Source organism: Taudactylus pleione, unplaced genomic scaffold (genome assembly GCF_031769625.1).
Source record: "Taudactylus pleione unplaced genomic scaffold, aTauple2 ptg001800l, whole genome shotgun sequence".
Taxonomy (NCBI): domain Eukaryota; kingdom Metazoa; phylum Chordata; class Amphibia; order Anura; family Myobatrachidae; genus Taudactylus; species Taudactylus pleione.
The window spans coordinates 1,949,278-1,974,441 of record NW_028286197.1 but is presented as its reverse complement, the minus strand read 5'-3'; the positions used below and the strand labels follow the sequence as shown (position 1 = coordinate 1,974,441).

General features: G+C 45.1%; 1 protein-coding gene across 3 annotated transcripts in view; it reads left to right on the top strand.

Annotated features, from left to right (window-relative positions):
• Positions 1-2,358: 2,358 nt before the first annotated feature.
• The window catches only part of SARS1 (seryl-tRNA synthetase 1), a 408,839-nt gene continuing 386,033 nt past the window's right edge, over positions 2,359-25,164 (top strand). Inside the window, exon 1 of one of the 3 annotated variants that reach the window (XM_088465014.1) lies at positions 2,359-2,644. In XM_088465014.1, the coding sequence (XP_088321140.1) occupies positions 2,509-2,644 (136 nt within the window). In that variant the 5' untranslated portion in view covers positions 2,359-2,508. Of the gene's footprint in view, positions 2,645-2,977; positions 3,060-25,164 lie in introns of those variants that run through there. The other 2 variants (XM_088465012.1, XM_088465013.1) reach the window with 2 other exon arrangements.

Sequence of the window (25,164 nt, the reverse complement as noted above, 5' to 3'; positions counted from 1 at the left end):
AGAGCGCATGCGTATGTATCGACTGTACCTTGTTAATGTATAATCTTTTGTGCTAAATTGTGTTTAGATCAAGGCGTGTAACTGAATGCTTTTTATATAATAAGATTTTGTGCTTTGGAACCACACTCAAAATCTGGAAAGCAATTATTTCTTGTGCGACTTGCAACGCTAAATAGCGACTTTAGGGTATAAAGATTAATAGGAATTCATAGTTCCAAGTGTAAAATTTGTTGACTGAGGCTAGTTAACCCTTGCACAACTACAGCTTCTTATTCAAAATGACAAAATCTGGTGCCTGTGCCCGCTTTACTGCCCAAAACCTTATTGTGCCAGGAAAATTACAATTGGAATTTGTGTAAGGGTAGTGGCATAACTAGGGTATTTGGAGCCCATGGCAAATTGAAATATAGAGCCCCCCACCCCTATGTGTGAGCGCCGAACAATGGCCGTGGTCACTGAAAAATGGGGCGTGTCAACGTGACACACACACCTTTCTCGTCACTCTGGGAAGTCCTTTCCATTCCATATGCACCTTAATGCAGTCCCCCCTATGCAGTCCCCAGTAGTGGGCCGTCTTATACAGTAGCCCCAGCAGGGCCACCCTCAGATATTGTGGGGCCCGGGATGGGCCAAATAGGCAGGGCCCGACCAGCCCCCATTATACAGAGCCTCATCTCCCTCCCCCCAATGAGGGGCCCCGCCCACCCACTACTTTTTCCCTGCTATATTTACAGTCACTGACAGGCTCAGCCGGGGGTCCACTTCAACCAGCACGCGGCCACCTGCACCCCCTACTATATCCTTTCCCTACCTCTCCAATCGCTGCTGTGGTGTTTATGGCTGCCTGTGGGAGGCAGGCAGAGAGGATGCTCCTGGCTGCTTGATTGTGTTATTGGCTAGCAGTACAGAGCAGGCTGGGAGCATCCACTCTGCCTGCCTCCAACAGCCAGCCATATACACAGCAGCAGCAACGGGCGATTGGAGAGATAGTGAGAGGATATACTGTAGGAGTGGGCGCGGGTGGCCACGGACCCCCAGCCGAACCTGTCAGTGAATGTAGGTTTAGCAGGGTGGAAGTAGTGGACAGGCGGTAGGAGGAGCAGGCGGGCCCCCAGATTGTCCGGGCCCGGGACTTCAGGCCCGGCAGTCCCCCCTTATGGTGGCCCTGACCCCCAGTAGTGGTCCTCCTTATGCAGCCCACCATTAGTTCCTTTTATACTGTGCCCCCAGTATTGATCCCCCCTACACAGTGTCCCTTATACAGTGTCCCCTGTAGTGATTCGCCCTATTTAGTGCCCCCAGTAGTGGTCCCCCCTATGCAGTTCCCCTTGTGCCCCAGTAGTGACCCCCCCTATGTAGTGCCCCCAGTAGTGGTCCATCTCTGCTGTGCCCCTTGTGCCCCCAGTAGTAAGCCTCTTATATAGTGCACTCAGTAGTAGTTCCCTCCTATGCAGTGCACGCAGTAGTGGTACCCCCTTGGTAGTGCCCTTTATATAGTGCCCCCAGTAGTAGTCCCCCCAGTAGTGATCCCCGATGCAGTGCACCCAGTAGTGGACCCCGATCCAGTGCCACCAGTAGCGGTCCCCCCCACCCCAGCAGTGCAGACAAAGACACACATGTAAAAAGAAAAAAAAAAACCCACTTACCTGAATCCCAGCTCCGGCTCCGGCCGCCGCCCACTCCTCTGTCCTCCTGGGCCGGCCCGCTCTGCATTATGGGAGAGACGTCATGATGTCTCTCCCTTTACCCACTGCGGGAGCTGGAAGTTGGAGGTCATGAGTGAGCTTCAGCCCGCCTCTAGCAGTGGGAGCAGCAGTCAATGAGAGTCTGCCTGACTCTCATTGGCTACTAATTAAAACAAACACACAGCCGGCGGCGCTGGTGGCTCTGTGTTTGTTACTGTGTAGCGCTGACCGAACTCCGTCTTGTCATTACTACACTGACCACAGTGTCCTGGACCGCAGCCGGCGGCGCCCCCTGCGCCGCCCGTCCGATGGCATTCAGGTCACCCGCCCTGCTCGATCCCCCCAAGTTATGCCACTGTGTAAGGGGCACAGTTTTATGTTTACATAGAGTTAAGTTAGTGATCTAACTTTATCGAAATAAATATTTTAATATAACATTTTCTGAGTAAGAAGCTGGAAAATCAATAAGAAGTAAATAAAAAGCTGGAGCACGCATAAGAATTAAGAAGTGAATAAGTAGCCGACCGAATAAGTTAACTTCAGCCTCGTTGTGCTAGCCTATAATAGATATGGCTTGCAGGCAGCTGCTGTCTTGGAGGCAGTTCTCATTGCATCTTTCTTTCTCTTGCAGATTCTAGCCACTACCATTTGCAGTTTAGCTGCAAGCTCCACCCCCCTCCCCGTCACATGACTGTGATAATCTAGTTCTTCCTCGATGAGTGAGCGCATAATTTTATAACGCGCACATTGAAAACGTAGCTGGGTTCTTGCAACAGCTATCACGTAAAATTTGTTTGCTGTCGTCCCCATTTCTCTTTACGCCATGGTATTGGATCTAGATTTGTTCCGTGAGGACAAGGGGGGGAATGCGGAGCTGATAAGAGAGTCTCAGAGGAAGAGGTTTAAGGATCCGATGCTGATAGATGCTTTATTGAAGTCAGACATAGCCTGGAGAAAATGTGAGTAAAATCGGACTCTTCAGTGTGGCTTTCACTCTGTATATAACCGGATTGAGCCCATTTTAAAGGCATGGGATCTGGAATCGAAATACACTTGAAGAGAATTTACTGCTTTGTATAATGCTTTTATTTTTGCCACTATTCGGGAGGTTGGTATGTGTCAGTCAGGACTGTAGAGACAGGTACGGCGAGTGCAGCATGTGCTGGAGTCACATCTGATGCAATCCTGCAGCAAGTGGCCTTGGCTGAGAGGCGGGGAGACGGAAACACCTAAAGTCAGCTTCCTCCTGCACACTTACCAGCCGTGTCTGCAAGTTACATATTAGTGTGGACATATAGTAGGTGGGACACTGGCTTCCGGCAATGTCGGCACTGTTCATTACACTGGTAGTAAACAGTTTTCTTATCGTAAAAGGTATATAATCACATTTTGGGAAGCTACCATTGGAATGTCCAATATGATGTTGGCATCTCATGGTAGGGAAGAGCACTAAAGTTTTTTTAATCTTTTTTTGTTAATGCATATTTTGTTAATCCATTGCAAATTTTATATCAATACTTGGAGGCATTATGGGGTCTATACATATAGATTTCAGTGTGGAGAATGTTACATCTCACTATGGGGTCTATGTACTACAGGTTGAGTCTCCCATATCCAAAATGCTTGGGACCAGGGGTATTTTGGATATCGGAATATTCCGTATTTTGGAATAATTGTATACCATATTGAAATGTCTTAAGAATAGGGCCCAAATCTAAACACAGAATGCATTTATGATTTATACACACCTTATACACACAGCCTGAAGGTTATTTTATACAATATTTTCAATAATTTTGTGGCTCAAACAAAGTTTGTGTACATACATGAAATTCATTTATATGTCATATACACCTTATAGACTCAGCCTATAGGTCATTTTATACTTTATTTTTAATAATTTTTTACCTTAAACAAAGTTTGTGTACATTGAACCATCAAAACTCAAAGGTTTCACTATTTCAGTCATGCTAAAAATATTCCGTATTTCGGAATATTTGGATATGGGAGATTCAACCTGTAATAATCTTTGTACTGCCGCTATTATGTGCCTAACTCGCCAGGGATATTTTTATTTTTAATAAAAATATCCAGGCTATGTAAAATGGGGAACTCGCAGGGACAGCACTTGTAACCACTGTCTCTGCGAGTTATATCCCCGGCTTTTAGGAGACTTCTTTCACAGAAATTAAAGACTTCTCTAGCTGAAGCTGACACTACGCACAGCGTCGGGGGCTGTGGGGGAGAGATCGAAAGAGCTCTCTCCTTCACCCCCCATAGGTAGTACACACCATCTGAGCTTTGCTTTTTGAAGGTTAGTACAAAGGGATCAGATCATATTCCCCATTGATGATAATAGGGTCTGCAATCTGCACTGCTAATTAGCACTTTCTGTGAAATCTTCTGCATTGTGCTATTAGTCCATAGGAATAATAAATGCAGCTTCTGCATAATTTTATATAAAAAAAGCTGCTTGACACACATATATTGCATCATATCAATATATACTAGTTCAAAGTAGTAATTCATGAATACTCACTTTTCCAGCAAAGCGATCCAAAAAGCCAGCCCTTCCGCAATCCTTGGAAGAAGTCCGGTACCTCCAGTGATCTGGTTTTTGGCTAGCTGGAGCTGACTGCTCATGTGCTGGCACACAGCTGCACCAGGTTGAGATCGGGGACTTTCTTTCCTGCAGGGTGCCACCGCCTCCTCCCCTGCCTGCCCAGCATTACACCGGGCCTTAACTTTTAACAGACAGAGCAGTATTTGGAGGGGACTTTTTGTGCAGCTCTTCCCCCGCCCGCTTTACCTACGTCAGGATCAAAGGGGCTGTCCACGATAATCCTTTAGCCCTCAGCTGCCCACTGCCCCTACCACAGGATATGTGGTAGGGGCAGTGGGCAGTCAGTATGGGAGGTGACCCGGCATATGCATACTTTGCATATTTTACTTTAATATAGCTGTGGTGGCCTGCCGGTGTGGGGACAGGCACTGTGGCAGCGGGTGCACGGATCAGTCTGGACTGAGGCCTGGTCACTTTAGTATAGCTGCGGAGGACGGTGGGTGTAGGGCAGAGTGAGGGGACAGTCAGCAGGAGGTGACCCGGAATATGCATATGCCCTGGGCTTTTCTGTTCTTTCTCCTCTAACAAGAATCCGTTTGCCATCTTGAGGTGAACTTTGTGCTTCTATGACTTGCACTCACCATACAAAAATATGGTGATGCGATTCATCCACGTAGCGGGGGTGCTGCTGGAGAAGTAATGAACTTCTTCACGGTAATCTGCTGTGTGAATACAGCAAGCAGAGAAAAGCCCTGTTTACCGCAAAACAGGACTTTTCTCTGCTCTATGAATTAGACCCCTATGTATCAACAAGGTCGATCCAAAAATCATGATGTTGGCAGCGATCTTCTTACTTGTTGCCCGTCGTCTGTTCTTATACTGCACATGCATAACTTTTTTTTTTTTCAACGGCACGTGCTCTACTTGTATTTATTCTAGCACCCTGCACCTGAACCTGTGCAAGTTACACAGACTTCTTTTCGGTCAGGGGTGTCGTGCTCTGCTCTGGTGCTTCTAGCACATACACTGCTTAATCTCAGCAGTTTGTTGCATTAGCTGAGTGTGCTAGTGGTGCAGAGCAGAGAGTGGCACCCCAGGTAGGATAGAGGAGCTGAAGGGGTTATGACAGGTGCAGGATGCTAGAATGAAAATTAACTAACTGCTCATGGGTGATAATAAATATACTGGAGACGATTGACATTAATTCTGAAATTCTCTGTATTAAATACAGAGATGGCCATCCTGTATTCATACGGGACCACCGATTTACTATCCCTATCTCATGGTGGTATATATACAGGTTGAGTCTCCCATATCCAAAATGCTCTGGACCAGGGGTATTTTGGATATCGGATTATTCCGTATTTTGGAATATTTGCATACTAAAATGAAATATCTTGGGTATAGGACCCAAAACTAAACACTGAATGCATTTATGTTCTATATACATCTTATACACACAGCCTGCAGGTCATTTTATACAATATTTTTTATAATTTTGAGAATCAAAAAAGTTTGTGTACATACATGAAATTCATTTATGTTTCATATACACCTTATACACACAGCCTGAAGTTTATTGTATACTGTATTTTAATGAATTTGTGCTTTAAAACAAGTTTGTGTACATTGAACCATCAGAAAGCAAAGGTTTCACATTCTCAGTCATACTAAAAATATTCCGTAATTCGAAATATTCCGTATTTCTGAATATTTGGATATGGGAGACTCAACCTGTACTATCATTCACATTTACAAATCTGAATCTGTGGCATTGACTGATTACAAAGGGCAATAGCAATTAATGCTCAATCAGAGGCAATGTAAACCAGACGCCTTGTAAATATACCCCATGGTAATTTTTCCCCACCTATTGGGATATTAAACTACAATTCACTTAAAAATAAAAAAAGATTTAATGAAGCGTGAAGTCCCATTGTTCTATAATTAATATCACAATTTTTGTGTAGAGGCTACAGTGGTACCTATAATTTAATAGGAAGATAAAAGTGATTGGGTTTGATGACTTAAAAAAAAAGTGGTTATTTTTAGAAAAAATAATTTGGTTTGTCATGAAGCTGAGATTACATGCATGGCACCGTGAGAAAAAGCCTATTGTAAGGGAGTCCACCTGGGATTATTCCACATTCTTGTTGCTTGTAGTCTTCAATTGAATGAGCTGAATCAATACAGTAAATACACACAGACAACATAGAAATACAGAGGGTGGAATGATGAACCAGATCAGAGTGGTACTAAATCTGCCTAGCATCAGCTAATACTCCACAAACCACTCCCCTATCGATCCTGTAGGACAGGAGAAAACCACAACTAACATTCCCAAACTTAAAGGGTAAATGGTAAACAACTCCAACACATTAAAGAGACAATACACAGAGAAACACCTCGTAGTTTAATCCTCCTTCATGTTTATTTCAATTCAAAGCCTTCAGTCCTACTGCGATGAGTGGAAGGAAGACAGTTAGGGGGTCTATGTACTAATAATTGTGGCGCTACCGTGATTATTATGTATCCATCTCGCCAGGAATATTTTAATTTTAAGCGGTTGCAGTAACCACTATCCTTGCGATTTATATCCTCTGTATTTAGGAGACGTCTTTCACAGAAGTGAAAGACTTCTTTGAGGGAAGCTGATACTGTGTATGCGCACAGTGTCAGCTTCCGGGGCTGTGGGGGAGAAATGGAAAGATCTCTCTTCTGCCCCTGGAGCCTCCATAGGCTTACAATGGGGTATAAACTATCTGGGCTAAACTCCGAAAAATTTTGCTTTTTGGCGTTTATTACATACGGGTCAGATCATAGTCCCCATTGACAATAATAGGGACTGTGATCTGAAGTGCTAACTAGCAGTTTCTGCATACTTTTATGTAAAAATCAGCTTGATACATATGCCCCAGAGTCTATCTCTCTTTTGATTAGATAAAAAATCCTTTCAATTTTTGGATTGTTAATCTTTGTTTATCAAGGTTAAAACCTGTTTATCAAGGTTTCTAATGCATAGCAATGTTTCAGTATTAATAAGATAAGCAGGATTACATTTTTTTTCCAACCTTGATAGATATAAAATTGTGTGTGTGTATAATATATATTTTACATTTTTTTTTTTTTTTCTTTAAACTGGGACACTCATGTATTATGCAGGTTCTGTAACTCATTAGAAGCAGGTGAAATACTGGCATATTATGTATGTATGTATGTGAGTACGGACGGATGGCACTCCATGAGATTTTTGCAAAAATATTTAATCTACAATCTTTGTCGAACAGAGAGCTGTATTACTGTGACAGCATACCACTTAAATGTGTATATATCACTTGTCTTCTGGATATTAATCACTTTCATCATATGTCTGTATCAAGCTCGAGCTCCCCAGGTAGTTTATGAAGAGACATATCCCAATAATTGTAGTATAATTGGTTAAACGAATCACATTTATTAAATACTACACACGTTGAAAACAACAAAAACATACATAAAAGGTATACTTCTCTGTATCAAAGCATGTGGAATGGAGTTCAGAGTACTATTAATCAAAACTATAATATAAAATATACGAGTACATTCATCTTAAGTAGCTCCTATGTTGAGGTTTTATTTCTGGTTTTATCAAGTGACGGCAGGAAAGTTGTTACAAAAAATTTTATTGACACCACCCACAACTATGAATACCTAATAATCTTTATACCCTAAATGTAGCGTTCCGGCTATGCTGTTTTGCCCTCCTTCTGGAGGGCAAAAAGTGCCCCTCCCTCACAGCCTGCGGGTGCCGTCTTCACCCGCGGGTCGCAGTGTCCCGCGGGTGGAGAATTGTGCGGTGACCCGGTCACCACCGGAGAATAGACGCCGGGTGCATGCGTCCGGCATCTATTCTCACTGTCTACAGCGCTTGGGGGCTGCCCGGCGTATCCGTAAGTGCCGGGCACGTCCCCAAGTATGACGAAAAGGGGACGCTTCTTATAGACATGCCCCCTTTTCATGACCACGCCCCTTTTTCGGGAGCTAGAGTGAACACTATAAATGTCGCTATTTAGCGTTGCAAGTCGCACAACATATAATTGCTTTCCAGACTTTGAGTGTGGTTCCAAAGTACAAAAAGTTATTCGCATAAAAGCATTTAGTTACACGCCTTGATCTAAAATACAATTACTGCAAAAGATTATACAATCACAAGGTACAGTCGATACATACGCAGGCACTATGGATCCAGATTTCCGGCATCAAAGGTGAAACCTCCGTCAAAAGAAAGAATATAATGTCTAACTACTGGACATAGAGCGCCTGAATATATACCATATAGAGAGTGGGCAATACAGTAGAAAAGGTTGGCATAATCCCAATGGTTCTTCCTCTTGGTTCTTCTGTTACGATGTAGTTCATAGGTCAGTTTGTACAGTGGTAGTTCAGCCCCCAACGGCTCTTTTCCCGCCGAAGAACAAGTCTAAACTGGCTAGTTAACATTACATTACAGAGTACATTTCAATACCTAACTCTCTATAAATCATAACTTGCAGACGCATGTTGCGATCTACTTGCCGATGGAACCGGAGATCTGCAAATAAAAGTGGTTTAGAATGGCACCAAACATGGTCTGCTTATCATCATATACTAAACCTTAGATATTAAATACATTCATTTCATAACATAATTGATAACGAATAAAACCTCTAATAACTTTAATGCTAGGGAACCTTTCAATGTGAGTGTAGGCATATTAAGAAAAGACGCTAGTATGCGTTGTGCGTCTACGTGTTTGTGGAGTACAGTATGAAACGTGCTTTGTTGTGTTGCTCATATGTATTAATAAATGTACGTATTTGTATAACGAGGACTTTTTACATAGGGCAGTGGCAGACGCACGACGCTAATAATAATATAGCGCCTTACACGGAGGTATTGTGTAGGCGCCGCAAAATGGAGTCATGCGGACAATGCAAAATGCCGTCGTGGAGATATTATTGTTACAATTTACGTCTCAGCCAACCATCCAGCTTCGACACAACTTAACCACTTAACTGACTTAACTTATTTTTCCAAAAACCGCTCAGAAATTGTCGTGTTTTTTTTTTTTTTTGTTATATGACTGAATTAGGTCAAGAACATCTTTTTAAAACTTATCCTACAAAATTTCTTAATTTTTTTTTTAAAAAACACTGTACACCATAAAAATTGCAATTTTGGCCTATGTGTTCAACTATCTATAGAACCATTGTTTGTTTGAGGCCACAGCCACCGATGTTTCCTTAACATCGGTTCGCAAACAATCGATAGTCCCACACCCCTGCTGGATCCCTTAGCACCCCGCCACGGACACCGCTTGACCCCCGCACCCTGCCATGGATGCCTCTGAACCCCTGCAACGCAAGCCGGAGAAAAAAGTCTGGCATGCGAAACTTTATTGCGTACGCAAAACTAATTGAATACGGGCTTACATCTGTAATATATTTGATTGAATGCAGTTTTTGCCTAAAACGTGGGGAAATCAGAATGCTACAATTGAGACTACAGGAGCAGTGATTGCGCTGAGTGACAAAATGTGGGTCCCAGAGACCCTCCACTTTAAAATAATAATAATAAAAAATGGTGTCCTACCTGACAATTACTTGGTCCCATCATAATTTATGCTTTAGAGCTCCCCACATGCCCTTCAGACCTGCCCACATGACTCTCAAAAGCATGTGGAGTACAGTATGCCCCCGTGATATTACTTGTCTGTACACACAACCCATAGTGAATAAGGCATTAAGGTAATACAGGTTGATCTCCCATATCCAAATATTCTGAAATCCGGAATATTTTTACCATGACTGTGATAGTGAAACTTTTGCGTTCTGCTGGTTCAATGTACACAAACTTTGTTTAAGGCACAAAATTATTAAAATTATAGTATAAAATAAGCTTCAGGCTGTGTGTATAAGTTGTATATGAAACATAACTGAATTTCATGTATGTGTACACATTTTTTGATGCACAAAATTATAAAAAGTATTGTATAAAATTATCTTATATAAAACAAAAGCATTCTGTGTTTAGATTTGGTTCCCATTCCCAAGATATTTCTGGTATGCAAATATTCCAAAATACATTCCGATATCCAAAATACCCCTGGTCCCAAGCACTTTGAAGACTCAACCTGTAAGAGGCATATTTATCAAAGAATATGTGCGTTATATCCCAGATAACTGTTTTCAAAGGTGGTACATAAATATTAAGAACCACCAGGATGTATGTACAAGGGACCACTGCAGATATTCGTGATATCTGCTGCAATTCCCTAATTTTTGTTAGGGCAGGCAGGGCACCTTTCAGAAAGGGACACTTTAGCAAAGGCGTGTGTCTGAAAAAGAGGTGTGGTCACTTAGAAAAGAGGGTCATGTCCCTGAGATGCGCCCCCTTTTCATCACTGTAGGGGAAGAGCCCAGCACTCATGGAGTTGCTGGGCTGCCCCCAAACTCCCTGCAGTGTGAATAGATACACTGCGGATGTGCCATGCCAGACACTGCCCATGGGTGGGGTCTGCTGTGTTAGCTTTTCACTGTGTAGTGTCCCTTATTTACGTTACACAGTAGTGCTTTTGTTCACGTTGCACGACGGTAGTGCCCCTTATAACACATTTTGCCATGCAATAATGCCCCTTATACATTATGCCTGACCTTTACACATCACTGCAGCCTTGAGAGATAGTACTGGTCTGCAAGCTCCGATTGACACCCATCAGTGCCAATTTGACAGCACTGTCTCTCAAGTGCTGCAGGGCAATTGCCAGGGATTGGCCGCATCACCCGGCCATTTTTTAAAAGCGAGTCCCTGGTCCTCAATACCTGGTTAAATACACGCTGTAGCGTGTATTTGCGATCACTAAGGAGCACAAACATAAAATTAAAAACAAAATTGAAAGTCACTCTTTAGCCAGACATTTTCTCACACCCCTTAATTCTTCAACTGGGCACATGACTTTCATGGCCATCAAACACTTATAATGTTCCCTCTAGCTCAGGCGGGAGGCAGGGCGCCGGAGCTAGAGAGGGCATGCCTGTGCGGCGCGCGCGACTGAGAAGGGGGCGTGGTCATCGGAAAAGGGGGCGTGTCTAAGACGCGTCCCCTTTTCGTCACTCTTGGGGGCGTGCCCGCCACTTACGGACACGCCGGGCAGCCCCCAAGCCCTGCAGACAGGGAGAATAGATGCCGGGCGCATGCGCCCGGCGTCTATTCTCCAGCGGTGACCGGGTCACCGCATGTTTCTCCACCCGCGGGACACTGCGTCCCGCGGGTGAGAACGGCTCCCGCAGGCTGTGAGGGCAGGGCGCTTTTTGCCCTCCTCCTGGAGGGCAGGGTGCTTTTTGCCCTCCAGAAGGAGGGCAGGGCGCCGCGCCCCGCTAAAACAGCCTTGCGGGAACGCTACACTTACAATTGGGCCCCTGAGGGGGGTCACATAATGACATTACTCTAACAATGTGAAATGTGCTGGATTAATGAATTAAGTACTCTATGAAATTTATGAAATTGCACCCTTCCTGTAATCACTTTATTTTTCATTTTGTTTTTTAAAGAGAGAGTGTAATTACTAATCTATGAATTTTACATAGCCTTGCATGGTGGTTTTTCTGAAAATATTTTTAATGCAGACTAGAAGAAAAAATTGTATGTGTGTGTATGTATGTATATATATATATATATATATATATATATATATAATCTCACAAAAATCAGGCGGCACTCGGAGTCTTCATAAATCAACTACTCTCACCAGAGGGATTTATTGGTCGACGTTTCGAGGTGCAATTCAACCCTTCCTCAGGACAAGGGGCACTCAAGACCCCTTGAAATAAAGACACTAGTACTGCGCTGCATATATCAATGTTTCAATGCGTGTAACATTTTTCATCAGGATACAATAGCAGAATAAAATGAGCTTAATACATTAGACCACCAGTGAAAAGATGTCAGGATCCCGCCAGATGTGTTGATCCTGTGACGTCATAATTATCGTGACAATCTATAAAGCACGAAGAGTCAAATTTCGAACACTACTTAATGGCATGGAATCTCATTGTAACAGATACACTTTGATATAACATATTGCCGTGCAATCACAATAAGGTCTCAAACCCTCAAATACATAGATCAGTCTAAAAACTGAGACAGATCAATGAATAGATGCAGGATCACTCATGGTAATACCGGGCCGATTAAGGGTTGATCCTAAATATATGTTGCTATTAAATACAATCTTCTAACGGGGAAAGATTTTATTACCAATATGTAACAACTGATTGTAGCTGGAAATGGCACAAAGCAACAGAGTAAAAGAGTTAAATACATTGTAGCAAATCTAACTGCAGAAAACACTACATAAAACTGTAGAAGACTTGAATCCCGGTGGCTTTTCAAGCTTAACACATTTGGTCTCAAAACGGTTAAATGAGCAAGTCTGCTCATTTAACTCTTTCGGGGCCAATGTGTTAAGCTTGAAAATCCACCAGGATTCAAGTTGAAGGCGGTGACCTGATCTGTCAGCTCCTCGAACCAACAGTAATGCTAAACTATGATTTGCCTGCAAAAACTGTTTAGCTACTGGCTTTTCTGCGTGGCCCTTGTCCAAAGCTGCCCTTATGGAAATCCTATGAAGGGCCATGTGTTCTTTGAACATTCTATCTGTTTTCCCTATGTAGCATTTGCTCCAAGGGCAGGTAAACCTGTATACTACAAATTCCGTTGTACATGTTATATGATGTCTAATGTTGTAATGGTGTAAGGTAAAGCTGCTGCAGCCTGGGTAGTGTCCCAGGCTGCAAAGCTGAGAGCCCTATGCTGGGGACTGGGAGCTCAGCTCCCAGTGGCCCAGCCCAGCAGGGCTGGCTTAGTAAAGCTGAGCGCTGGGCACAGTTAAACACACACACACACACACACACACACACACACACACACACACACGCGTACATAATGTTAGATAAAATGTATATATTAAATGCATGTATTTTAAATGTGAAATGCACTTACCTGTAATTTCTCAGGACGGCCAGGAGATCCAGAGTACTCAGTGGGCTGTTGGATCCCCCAGCCCCTTCCAGATTAATAAAATGTCCTCCTATGCAGCCTCATGCCTGGAAGTGGTATGAGGAGGTGCATAGGAAGCTGGCTAATGCAGCCAGCTAATTGTGTTCAGGGAGCTCCAAAATCGCTTTCCTTCCGTGGCCATGAAAACCCTGCCCGGGGACCCTGCTTGACCACCTCTGGAGCTCAGATTCAGCCAGATGTGGCAGGCTTGTTCCCTTAGCAGATTCCTGGAAGTAGGTTTTTGAGGGAAACCTCCCCCAGCCCTAGACGAGCCGACTCCTGGGTGGCGACTAAAACACCAGGTGGTCTTAGACACAGGGCAGTGACCACTCCCCACTGTTCATAGGGGACAATGTTAAACGTGCATGTGACCAGCACATGCACAGGTAATGCACTGAAGATGATTGGTTGGAAACCACAGGGCTGACTTACCCCCTGTGGTAATGTGTATTGGAGTGGCATAAAAGAAGGCTTCGTGCCTGTTAAAATTGTGCATCCTTGTATATCATTTGAAGAGATGTTGCCGAAATTCTTTTCCACAATCGGAAGGTAGGGTCTTTTTTAAGATTTTAAGCAATAGACACCTTTACCTATTTGATTGCATCTGAATCCTGCGACCAACAGAATTGCGCCAAACGCTATTCCGTTCGCCTACTGTTCTGGGTTGAGTTGAGCGTCTCCGAAGCTCATGCCCTTTGCCCGCTACCGTGCAGAGCCTGGTCCATTGCGATGGATCAGGTGGGAACAGCCGATGCCAAACAGGAGGTGTGGCCGCAGCTAGTCGAAGCATACGCAGCAGAAGCTGTTCCGAGTGCTGATAGGAGAAGCTAGGTGGTGGCAGCATCGTTGACAGGCGGTCACTGACGGTAAGCGGAAATCCCTGATAGGTCCAGTGGGGATCGAAACCCCAATCTCTGATCAGGAGTCAGCAAGAGGCCATACGGTCACACCAACCTATTGTGGTACTGGTTCTTCCAAGACACTCTCCTTCGTCCGGATCTTTGGATGGTGTTATGGCTCTTCGTTTTTATGTGGTAGCAGTTACTTTGCCAAGTGGCTATTTGGTCTGGCCGACATTCCTTTATTTTTATTTTATTTTTTTTTTATAGATTTGACATGTTTGCGGCCTCTGCAGCACAGTATGGCTGGTCTGTTTTGCAGGGTTCTCGGCACTTTCTCACCCATAATGGGAGCTCTGCGATTATGTCTATGTTCTCCAGTGTCCCCTAGTGGATGAAGGAGGAAACAGGATTTTGGTACTTACAGATAAAGCCTGCACTGTTCCTTCCTGCCAGGGTTGGGGTCTTTTTATATTATGTCTGTTGGACAATGATTTGATGTCTGGTTGTGTTACTGTTTTTCAACCTTTTCCTATGTTCTGTGTACTTACTTTGCCTCCTACTCTTCAGTTTGTTTTTATTCTCAGCTCCCCTCGGGCACAGTTTTCTAAGACTGAGGCTTGGAGGGGGATATAGAGGGGGAGGAGCTAGTTACACTAAAATTTTAAAGTGTCAAGCTCCCTCTCTGCATCGTCTATACCACACTGTCTATGCTCTCCAGTGTCCCCTATTTAATTGGAGAAAGGAAATTTATCGGTAAGTACCAAAATCCTTTTTTCTTCATCTGGAGCCTGGGTAGCCAAAGCTGTAGAAGAATGGATGGGGGGCATTGGAAGACTCTCTACCAGATGCTACCAGAGAACAGATGATGTATGTCTCCCACATACGAGAAACTGCTTCATATCTGGGAGGACCTGCAGTAGATGCTGGAATTTTAGCTTCTAAGGCATCAGCAGCTTTAGTAGTGGCACGCAGGGTCCTTTGGTTAAGATCCTGGAAAGCTGATACAGGATCAAAGAAGGCTCTGGAAGCCTTGCCTTTCTATGGAAAGGTACTTTTTGGAGCAGTGTTAGATAAAATAATAGCTATTCTGGCAGCTTCAAAATCAGCAGGTTGCCATCTGCAGTCACAATAAAGTCTAGGCAGGTTTCTTTTCGGTCCTCAGGGATGAGCAAGGGAACAGTCTTCCTCCAAGCTGCCGTCTAGTTTTCGGAGGACAACCAGGCGACAAACTAAGAGGTCTGGGCCGGCAACATGTCCAGCTTCTAAGCCGGATGATAAACCCTCTGTCTGATTTGGTGGGCCTCCTCCTGGGGTGGGAGGCTGACTTCTTCAGTTTGTGGATTACTGGTGTCAAACAATAGATGCCCGGGTCCAAGAAGTGGTCTCTCAGGGATCAATGTTTGCAAAATACGCGCTATAGCGTGTATTTACACGCTACGGGCAATGAGGGACTCGCTTTTTAAAAATGAATGGGTCCCGCAGGACGTGCCGCATCAGCCGGCCGAGCAACTTTCCAAACCAATCCGCTTCCGGCGGCAGCATTTCCTCGTCCAATGAGGAGGACATCCGCCCCGGTTTGCCGCAGCAGCTGGCCCAGCCCCAGCATCTTCCCAAACCGTTCAGGTGGCAGCATCTCCTCATCCATTGAAGAGGATGGCCGCCCCGTCCGTGGCTCGCCACCCACTAGCTATTGGAGGACAAAGAGCAGGAACTCAGAGAGGAACGGAAGCTGGTGCATGTGCTCCTCGGCACTGCACCTCTGAGGACTGCACTTCTGATCTCCCATCCCCTCCCCAGTACAGGCGGCACCTGCACCTCCAATCCCCCACTCTCTCAGTACCGATGGCACCTTCGATCCTCCACCCCCCCCCCCCCTCCCCAGCACCTGCACCCTGGACAAGTACAGGTGGCACCTCCGACGATCAACCATCAATCCCCGGTACATGTGGCACCTGTACCAACGCTCCAAGCAGGAGGAGGTGTCAGGGGAGCAGTGTGTCCTGGAGCCCTTCTTCAGTTACCGTCGTCGGCACTCCCGGCAGCCGCGGACCGAAGGCTCTGCAGAGGGTACTCTTCCCAAAACCCAGGTGAGAGGTGGTAGGGTGTCCTTGGTTGCGGGATGTTTGGATGAAAAGTTACTTTAAGTAGTGTGGGGAGGACACACACACACGTAGAAGGAATACTTGCTAAGGTGCCTTTCCTGAGTGTAGTGCACACTCTCTATGTAGAAAGAAAGGAATAGGACGGCACTCAATAGGCTTCCTCATAGGTTTATAACTCCTTTAATCCTACGTTTCGAGGTCTCTCCCTTTGTCAGGGACAACAGTATACATCTGAACAACATATAAACAGACATATATAACCACAGATATTATCCCTATACCACTCACCTGTGAGACGCCAACATCAGACCCCCGAGCTGCGCGACAGGCCTGCATCATCCCCCGTGACGTCATCAGCAAGCGTCTAACAGTGAGCTGTGCACAGTGCATCTGTAACTTAGCAACAACCGGCATGCTGAATCTGAGTCCAATCTAAAACATAGAAGACATGCACAATATAAAATTAATAAACTGCTGATCATCAAGTTTATAACTAGCACAGTTAATAAAAAAAAAAAGTGGACTACCTGCATTTTTCATATTATGTATGAGCCCTTCACTATATGACTAGAGATGCTACCAATTAAAGAGATCAAAGCCCTTAAAGAAAGCACTGAAGCCTAAGGGTCTCATTTAGACCTCTGGGAACAATGATATCTAAGGTAAATATCCATTTACTTTCTTTTTGCATAAGCATTTTGTTTCTATTGCCTCCCCTAAGTAGAGGGGGCACATGATCAATTAGTACGGTTCTAATAGATGCCACCCCATGTTTATATTGGGCGAAATGTCGAGCCACTGGTTGCTCAGTTGTCCCATTTTCTATGGCCTGTCGTATGGCTAACGATGATGAGAGATACGTTCTTTAAATTGCCTTTGGTTTTCCCCACATACGACAGGCCACATGGCAAGTGAGCATATAAATCACAAAAGTGGTTGAGCAAGTTAATGCAAAATTAATTTGAATTCTTTTTCCTGTATGAGTATTGATTCTCTCCAGGTGAAATGGACCGTATTCTCTAATAAGATCCCAGAGTATCATTCTCACTCCAGATGTTCATCTCTGTGGTGGCTGAAAATGGATCATCTCGACAAAGGGCTCCCATTCTGGATTCCAAATTGGGTGCCTCTCACCACGGACGTCAGTCTTCGTGGATGGGGGGCAGTGACGAGTCATCAGACCTTTCAGGGAAGATGGACAAATCAGGAAATTAATCTGCCAGTAAACATTCTGGAACTGTGAGCAGTATACAAAGCACTTATCATGGCACAGGACCCGCTCCAGGGCAGGCTGATGCAGACCAAGTCTGACAACGCGAATACAGTAGCCTATTCTTAATCATCAGGGAGGCACGCAAAGTCATGCAGCCATGAAGGAAGTGACACAGGTTCTGATTTGGGCAGAACTTCATCTTCCGGCCATCTCGGCAATATTTATATTGGGAGTCGTCAATTAGGAAGCAGAATTTTTAAGTCGCCAGTGTTTCAGCTCTTGGTGAACAAATGGGGTCTACCAGAAATAGATGTCATGGCATCACGTCAGAACCACAAGGTCCCCAGGTACGGGTCCAGGTCCAGAGACCCATCGGCAGCCTTTGTGGGCGCACTAGCAGTTTCAAGCTGGTGTATCTCTTTTTCCTTTTGATTTCCCTCCTCCCAAGAGTTCTCAGGAAATTCAAGCAGGAATGTGGAACAATAATACTGGTGGCTCTGGCTTGGCCCAGACGTCAGTGGTTCACTGACATAAAGAATCTATCCATACAGAGTCTGTATCCTCTTCCTCTATGGCAGGATCTGCTAACGCAGGGTCCCTGCCGGCATCTGTACTTCAGTAGTCTGGCTTTGACGGCGTGGCTCTTGCACCTTCCATCCTAAGGGTGAAAGGTTTCTCCAGTTCTGTAATTCAAACGATAATTAGGGCACGAAAGCCTTCCTCTGCCCGCATCTATTACAGTGTTTGGCATTCTTTAGTCAATGGTGTTCTCATAGAAAATATGACCCTAAGGTGTTTAGGGTTTCCAGGGTACTGGCTTTTCTCCAGGCGGGTTTAGACCTTGGTCTCCGCCTGGCCACTTTGAGAGTGCAGTCTGGTTCCAGAGGAAGATTGCCTCATTACCAGATGTTAGAATTTTTTTCAAGGAGTTCTGCGAGTTCAGACTCCTTTTGTTCCACCGGTAGCACTGTGGGATTTGCCTTTTGGTTCTTAAGGGGCTACATGCTCCCCCATTTGAACCTCTGGACTCTGTGGATTTGAAATGGTTGACAATAAAGATTCCTCACTATATCTTCTGCGTGCAGGGTTTCTGATTTGGCAGTGTTCTCATCGCTCCCCATTTTTTATTTTTTACCAGGATAGAGCTGCTCTTCGTTCAAGGGAGGGTTACCTTCCTAAGGTAGTGTCCCGTTTTCATGTAAATTTAAGAAATTGTAGTTCCAGCTTTTCAGGCTCCAGATCTTTCTGTAGGTCAAGCCTCCCTGGATGTAGTTCGTGCTCTCCGTATCTATGTGGAGCATACAAACTCTATTAGAAAATCAGATGCTCTTTTTGTATTATATGATTTTCACAAACAAGGATGGCCAGCTAACTATCAGACTCTGGCTAGATGGTTACGTATGACTATGTCTCAAGTGTACACACAGGCTGATTTCCCTGCCCCATGCACGGTGACTGCACATTCTACTCTGTCTGTAGGGCCATCATGGGCGTTTAGTCGTGGTGCCTCTGCTGAACATTTGGCTAAGGCAGCCAAGTGGTCTTCTGTCCACACTTTAGGATGCTTCCTTTGGGTGACGAGTTCTCCTTTCTGCTTGGGAGCTTTCCCATCCTTGGAGGAACTGCTTTAGGCTATCCCTGTGGATCCCTATGGACCCTGAAGAAGAAAATTACAGTACTGGTAGACTTGCCTTGATAACTCCTTTTTTCTTTGAGGTCCATAGGGCCCACAGGGCACCCACCCTGACTCATTTGGCTGCTTGGGTAATTTTTTCTTTCAGTCATTGTTTCCCTCATCTTGTGTAAGTGTTTCTGGTGTATTATTATTCTTCCTTTCCTCTTTCCTTATCCTGCCTTGAGGCTTGTTTACAAAACTGAGGGCCTGGGGTGGGCTATATATGTAAGGAGGACACAAGGTATCCTGAAAGCTTTAACTGTTTGGTGCCTGGATCTCTCCAACCACATTATCCTGTGGTATCCCTTTGGACCCTATGGACCTTGAGGAAAAATGAGTTATCAAGGTAAGACTACCATAACTCTAATTAATTTATCAACCATAAACCTAAAATTGTTCACCAGGGAAGGGGTAACTGCTGAGCTCATTGCGCAACCGGCGAGATGCAAATAATCTCCATTACAATAAAATTAATTTCTGGTCAACACCAACTCCAAAAGAGAAATAAATGGGTAAATGTCAAGCTCCTTGTATTTTTGATTGTTGGTAATTAATAGGTGGACCGCCATTAGTCCAGCTTGATGGAGAATGCACGTATATAAGTTCTTTACGTCTACTGTTCAAAATGTATGTTTGTTGGTAATGGAATTAAAGATTCCAGGATATTAAGGAAAGCTGTTGTATTTTGTAAATGTATTTTTTCTTGTTGAACACATTGTTGCAAAAAACTGTCCCGATAGAAGCAAGACAACTTGATACAATTGGTGCGTACACATGGTACGATAAAAATGCATGATATGAACGACAACGATATCTATCATCGTTATCGTTCATATTGTGCATTTTTCGGTGCCTCTGACCCACCAACGACCTGCCATGTGCGGGCACGTATGGACAATAAAGATGTCCATCGGCCATGCTTGCAGGCCAACCTGGTCTATATCGACCAGGTTACTATATGGATCTGCGATCACTGATCGTCGGTCGTTGGCCGTCGTAGGTGGTGTGCTGGATAATCGATCATCCAGCACTCCGGGAGGGTGCAGGACGATCAGTCAGCGATTATAGTTATCGCTGACTGATCGTACCATTTGTAAGCACCATAACATGGATGTCTGGTCTTAATAAAGGTCCAGTGTGACGTCTGTGAGTAAAGGCCCCCATACATTAGAGATTGATTGCAGCAATCGTGCAATTTGCAATCGATTGGAAAAGGGAAAGATTTTTATACACAATCAATCTCTGATGTATGGGGACCTTTAATAAAGACCTGATGGCTTTTAGTATTTATCCACACCTGTTAATTATTGAATTGAGGTGTTTCAATCAGACCCATTGCCACTGGTGTATAATATCAAGCACCTAGCCATGCATGCTCCATTTGCGATTTAAAAAAAAAAAAAGTGTCGTTTTGTGAAATTTTATCCCATATTCCATGGTCTACTGTAAGTGATATTATTAGAAAGTGGAAACGTTTAGGAACAACAGCAACTCAGCCTCGAAGCAGAAGACCATGTAAAATGAGAGCTGGGTCAACGAATGCTAAGGCATAGATTTCCAGACTTCCACTGGCATTAATGTAAGCACAAAAACTGCGGCGGCAGCTTAATGGAATGGGTTTCCATGGCCGAGCAGCTGCATGCAAGCCTCATATCACCAAGTCCAGTGCCAAGCGTTGGATGGAGTGGTGTAAAGCACACAGACACTGGACTGTGGAGCTGTAGAAAAGTGTTCTGTGGCGTGACAAACCACGCTTCTGTTTGGCAATCAGATGGGCAAGTCTGGGTTTGGCGGATGCTGGGAGAATGTTAGCTGCCTGACTGCATTGTGCTAACTGTGAAGTTTGGTAGAGGAGGGATAATGGTATGGGGCTATTTTTAAGGGTTCGGGCTAGGCCCCATATCTCCAGTGATGGGAATTTTAATGCTTCAGCATACCAAGACATTTTTGGACAATGCTTTGCTTTCAACTTTGTGGCAACAGTTTGGGGAAGGCACTTTTCTATTCCAACATGACTGTGCCCCAGTGCACAAAGCAAGGACTCTTTGTTTGTTGAGTTTGTTGTGGAAGAACTTGACTGGCCCGCACAGAGCCCTGACCTCACTGCCATCGAGCACCTTTTGGATGAACTGGAACGGAGATTGTGAGCCAGGCCTTCTCAGTGCCTGACCTCATAAATGCTCTACAGAATGAATGGACACAAATTCCCACAGAAAAACTCCAAAGTCTTGTGGAAAGCCTTTCAAGAAGAGTGGAAGCTGTTATAGCTGCAAAAGCTTGGGGGTATGTACCAACAGACTGGGTGGCACTCAGGGGACTTGAAAAAATGATTCAACACCAGGTCTCAATTTTACAGACGTTTCAATCCTTTTATTGGAGATTTACCTAAGTGCAGATCAGTCAGACGCTGGTGCCGGGAGAGATAACATTATACAGCAGCGCTTCCCCTGCAGATGTCTCTCGCATGCCAGACGACGTCCTGTTACCTAGGTGTCAGAGCCCCACCACCAATTAAAAAATGCCATACATAGCGACTTACAGATGTGCCCACATACATCTATCCACCGTGTTTTACAAGTCGCGCCACACAACATGGGAGCTCAGTGTGACTTTCTAGCGCAGAACATTTTTTTGATGCATCTAGATGGTACAAGCGGCTTCTGATTATTAAAATGATATGCAGCCTGCCTATGTTCTATGTGCGACTGTGTATCTGCATACACAACGCTAAAACGTAGCGTTTCGCATGCAGATACGCCAGCACTCGCTCACAGAACATAGGCAGGCTGCAGAAGTGGCTTGTGCTATGTAGATGCATCGTTGTGCTAATAATACGCATTTTAAGGTAAAAAGACACAAAGACGCTAGGTGCAAGTGAGTCACACCATGGCATAGCGCGACTCGAAGGCTGTCTAACGTGCAAGGAGGCTAGATGTATGTGGAACCATCTGTAACACAAACTGTCAAAAGTTGTTCATAGTCACATGCACAGTACTGACCTGAGGCCAATGTTTTTTTTTAGTGATGTATGAATTTTTTTACTCTCAGTGGAAAAGTGAATTTGATACAGTTATGATTCATTGTTTGTTTCAATGAACTATTCATTGGTTCCGGCCCATCCTGCCCCATCCCTTCCCCCAGCAGACCAATACTCACTCTACAATATTGCAGCAGAACGAGCAGCACTCAGAGGATTTAAAAAAAAATTATTCAACACCAGGTTGAAGGCACACCGGGGTGAGGGAGAGTTGGGTGTCTGGTTTAGCAACTGTCACTTGGGGGAGGTCCCGGAGGCCCCAAATCCCCAACCCGGCACCAAGCAGCATCCCGACCATAAACACTACTAGAAGCTGTTAGAAGTCATTTGTCATTTCTAACATATGTATTATTGTTTATATTTATTCCCAACCTATAAAATGACTGCGTCCGTTCCTAACAAATACAGACTACTTTATTTCTAACCAACTAAATAGAGACCAGAATTCAGAACATAGGAAGCGACTAGCTTCCAAACTCTCACACCACCTGTAGAAGCTGAAGATGCCGCACACTCATCTGGCACATGCGCAGTAGTTAAAAAAAAACTAATTTATTATTGGGAACCAGTTCCACTGGATCATGCACACTATGCAGTTGTCATCCACTTCCTGTTGCGCTACAGCGTCAATGGTTCTCCAAATTAAATTATTGTAAAGGGTATTTTAAAGCAATCGTTGCACCCCTTGCAACACAACCTTGAAGTCCTAATGTGGATAAATCATGTTGGGTCTACCTGCCTGTAATACCCCTTTTCCACACCCCAAACAACTCGGGTTATTGCTGGGTCTACCCGGGTAGTGCCACAGTGAATACGGCTCCCAAAAAAATTACCTGTGTCGATTTTCCCCAGTTCGAACCCGGGTAAGGGTGGCAGTGGAAACTGACACTACCCGGTTTAGGTGATCCGGGTAACACTTCTACACTGTGATTGGAGCTTCTGGGGTAATGGCAAATGTCATTTGTCAGTGGCCCACAGAGAGAGGAGAGAGACGCATGGCAGATCGGAACAGCGCTGGTAGACACATGCAGCCTGAACAACCCAACTGACATTCACACACCTTGTTCATCAACTGCAGTGCAGCCCAGGCAGAAAGGCAGCCACAGACAGACCCGCATCCTATATTGTACAGCAGCCTGCCCACTTGACCTGCAGCAGCATGTCTTCCTACAGCTGGACTGAGGCAGAAATTAAGAGCTCCTACTAATCGGGGGTGAGGAAGAAACAAAACGCCAAATGACAAGCACTGTAAAAGACGCTGTTGTGTACCGGAATATTTCACAGATGCTGGCGTCCCGTGGGATAACCGGTCACAGCAGCAGGTGGTAAACAAGTTAAAGGCCATGCGTAAACAGTTATTCAAAGTACCAGAAGCGCAAGAAAAGTGGAGCATCACATCAGAAATTGGTCTTTTACGACTTCTGCTACTGCATTTTCAGTAATAGTGTTCATGTACCCCATAGCACTGTCCTCTTCAATCTCACCATCCTGCTCAACCCAGATTGAGAACAGTCAGGAGACACCAGTTACAAAGTCTACATTGCCGAACTCAAAATGCCCTACTCCGCTGCTATTTTGTGAAGACTCCAGCATACGTGACAGTGTGAATGCAACTATAGAGGGTGTCGTAGAGGTAAGCTCATAGACGGCGCACAAACAGAACCTGAAGCTACTCTCTAATAGTCGGTAAAAAACCCCAAACAAACATCACACACACTATGGGCCTGATTCAGTATGGATCACAACTGCGATTTCAATAGCGACTATGCACACAGTCTCGCTGCGATTATATGCTAATCCTCTGCGATGCTATGCCATCGCAGCACAACATTGGGACGCCCACCTTACCTTATACACATCCATAATACTTGCCAAGACTGCGAAACCATCGGTAACATCGCATCCTCACGCACACCTTCACAAGCCTTACTCCAGGGCTCGACAAATCCCGGGGGCCAGGTCGCCATGGCGACCAGATTTTGCTGCCTGGCGACCAGATTTTGAGGGGAGGGAGGAAGCAGTTCCTCGTCAGCCTCAGCAGCTCCAGTGGAGATCGTGGGCAGGGCCACCATCAGGGGGAGAGGGCCCGAGTGGCAGCAGTTTAGATCTGTGCCGGGCCACTAGCTGATTGCAGTTGGCATACCGGCAGTTCAGACATTGACGCACACGACGTTGGCTGCATTTTCGAATATGGGGCTGGCCACGAGCCAATCGGTAGTGGCCGCGAGCTCTGATTAGCTCGCAGTCGGCACCATAATAGTAATGCCCCCGGCGTTGTTTCTTATGTCTGGCCGGGCGGCTTCCGATGCACCAGATATATGCTTATCCTCAGCCTGCCAACTCTTTATGCACTCGTGTTGCTCTGTGCCCTGTTAAGCAACCGGGGAGGGGGTAATGTCAGGGCAGAGGTGTAAGGAGGACAGAGCACCTGGGTGTCGGCAGCAGTGTAGGGCTATGTCCAGAGTCCTTCCGGGCCGGCCGGCCACAGACCAGTCGCATACTTTACTCACTTGATGCCGGCCATTGAGTTCACTACAGTGCGAGTCACTGTACTTTTTGAATGAAATTACACATACTGAGAGCAGCAGTCAGTGTGTGGCCACCTAGAGGAGACTGAGTGCTGGATCATTTCACATAACATAATTCAGTGAGTACTTGCAGGGCTTCTGGCAATTGGAGGACTGAGGAGACACCAGGAAAGTCCTGCTGGCAGAAATGGGGCACCTGGCTGTGTGGGTGCTGAGTGTTATTCTGAGTGAGCTGCACATCTTATCCTCCTCCAAACTGCACATACCCTAGCTCTCACCCTGGGGACCCAAATCAACTTCACCTTGGAGGTGACAGAGGGATGCTACAAATGGTGAGTGACCTCTTTCTTATCACTGCAGATGGTCATGTAACAACACCCACCCCCACAGCCCATTCCTGGAGAATTTTTAAACTAGTTTACGCACCAATTTATGTCCCACCCT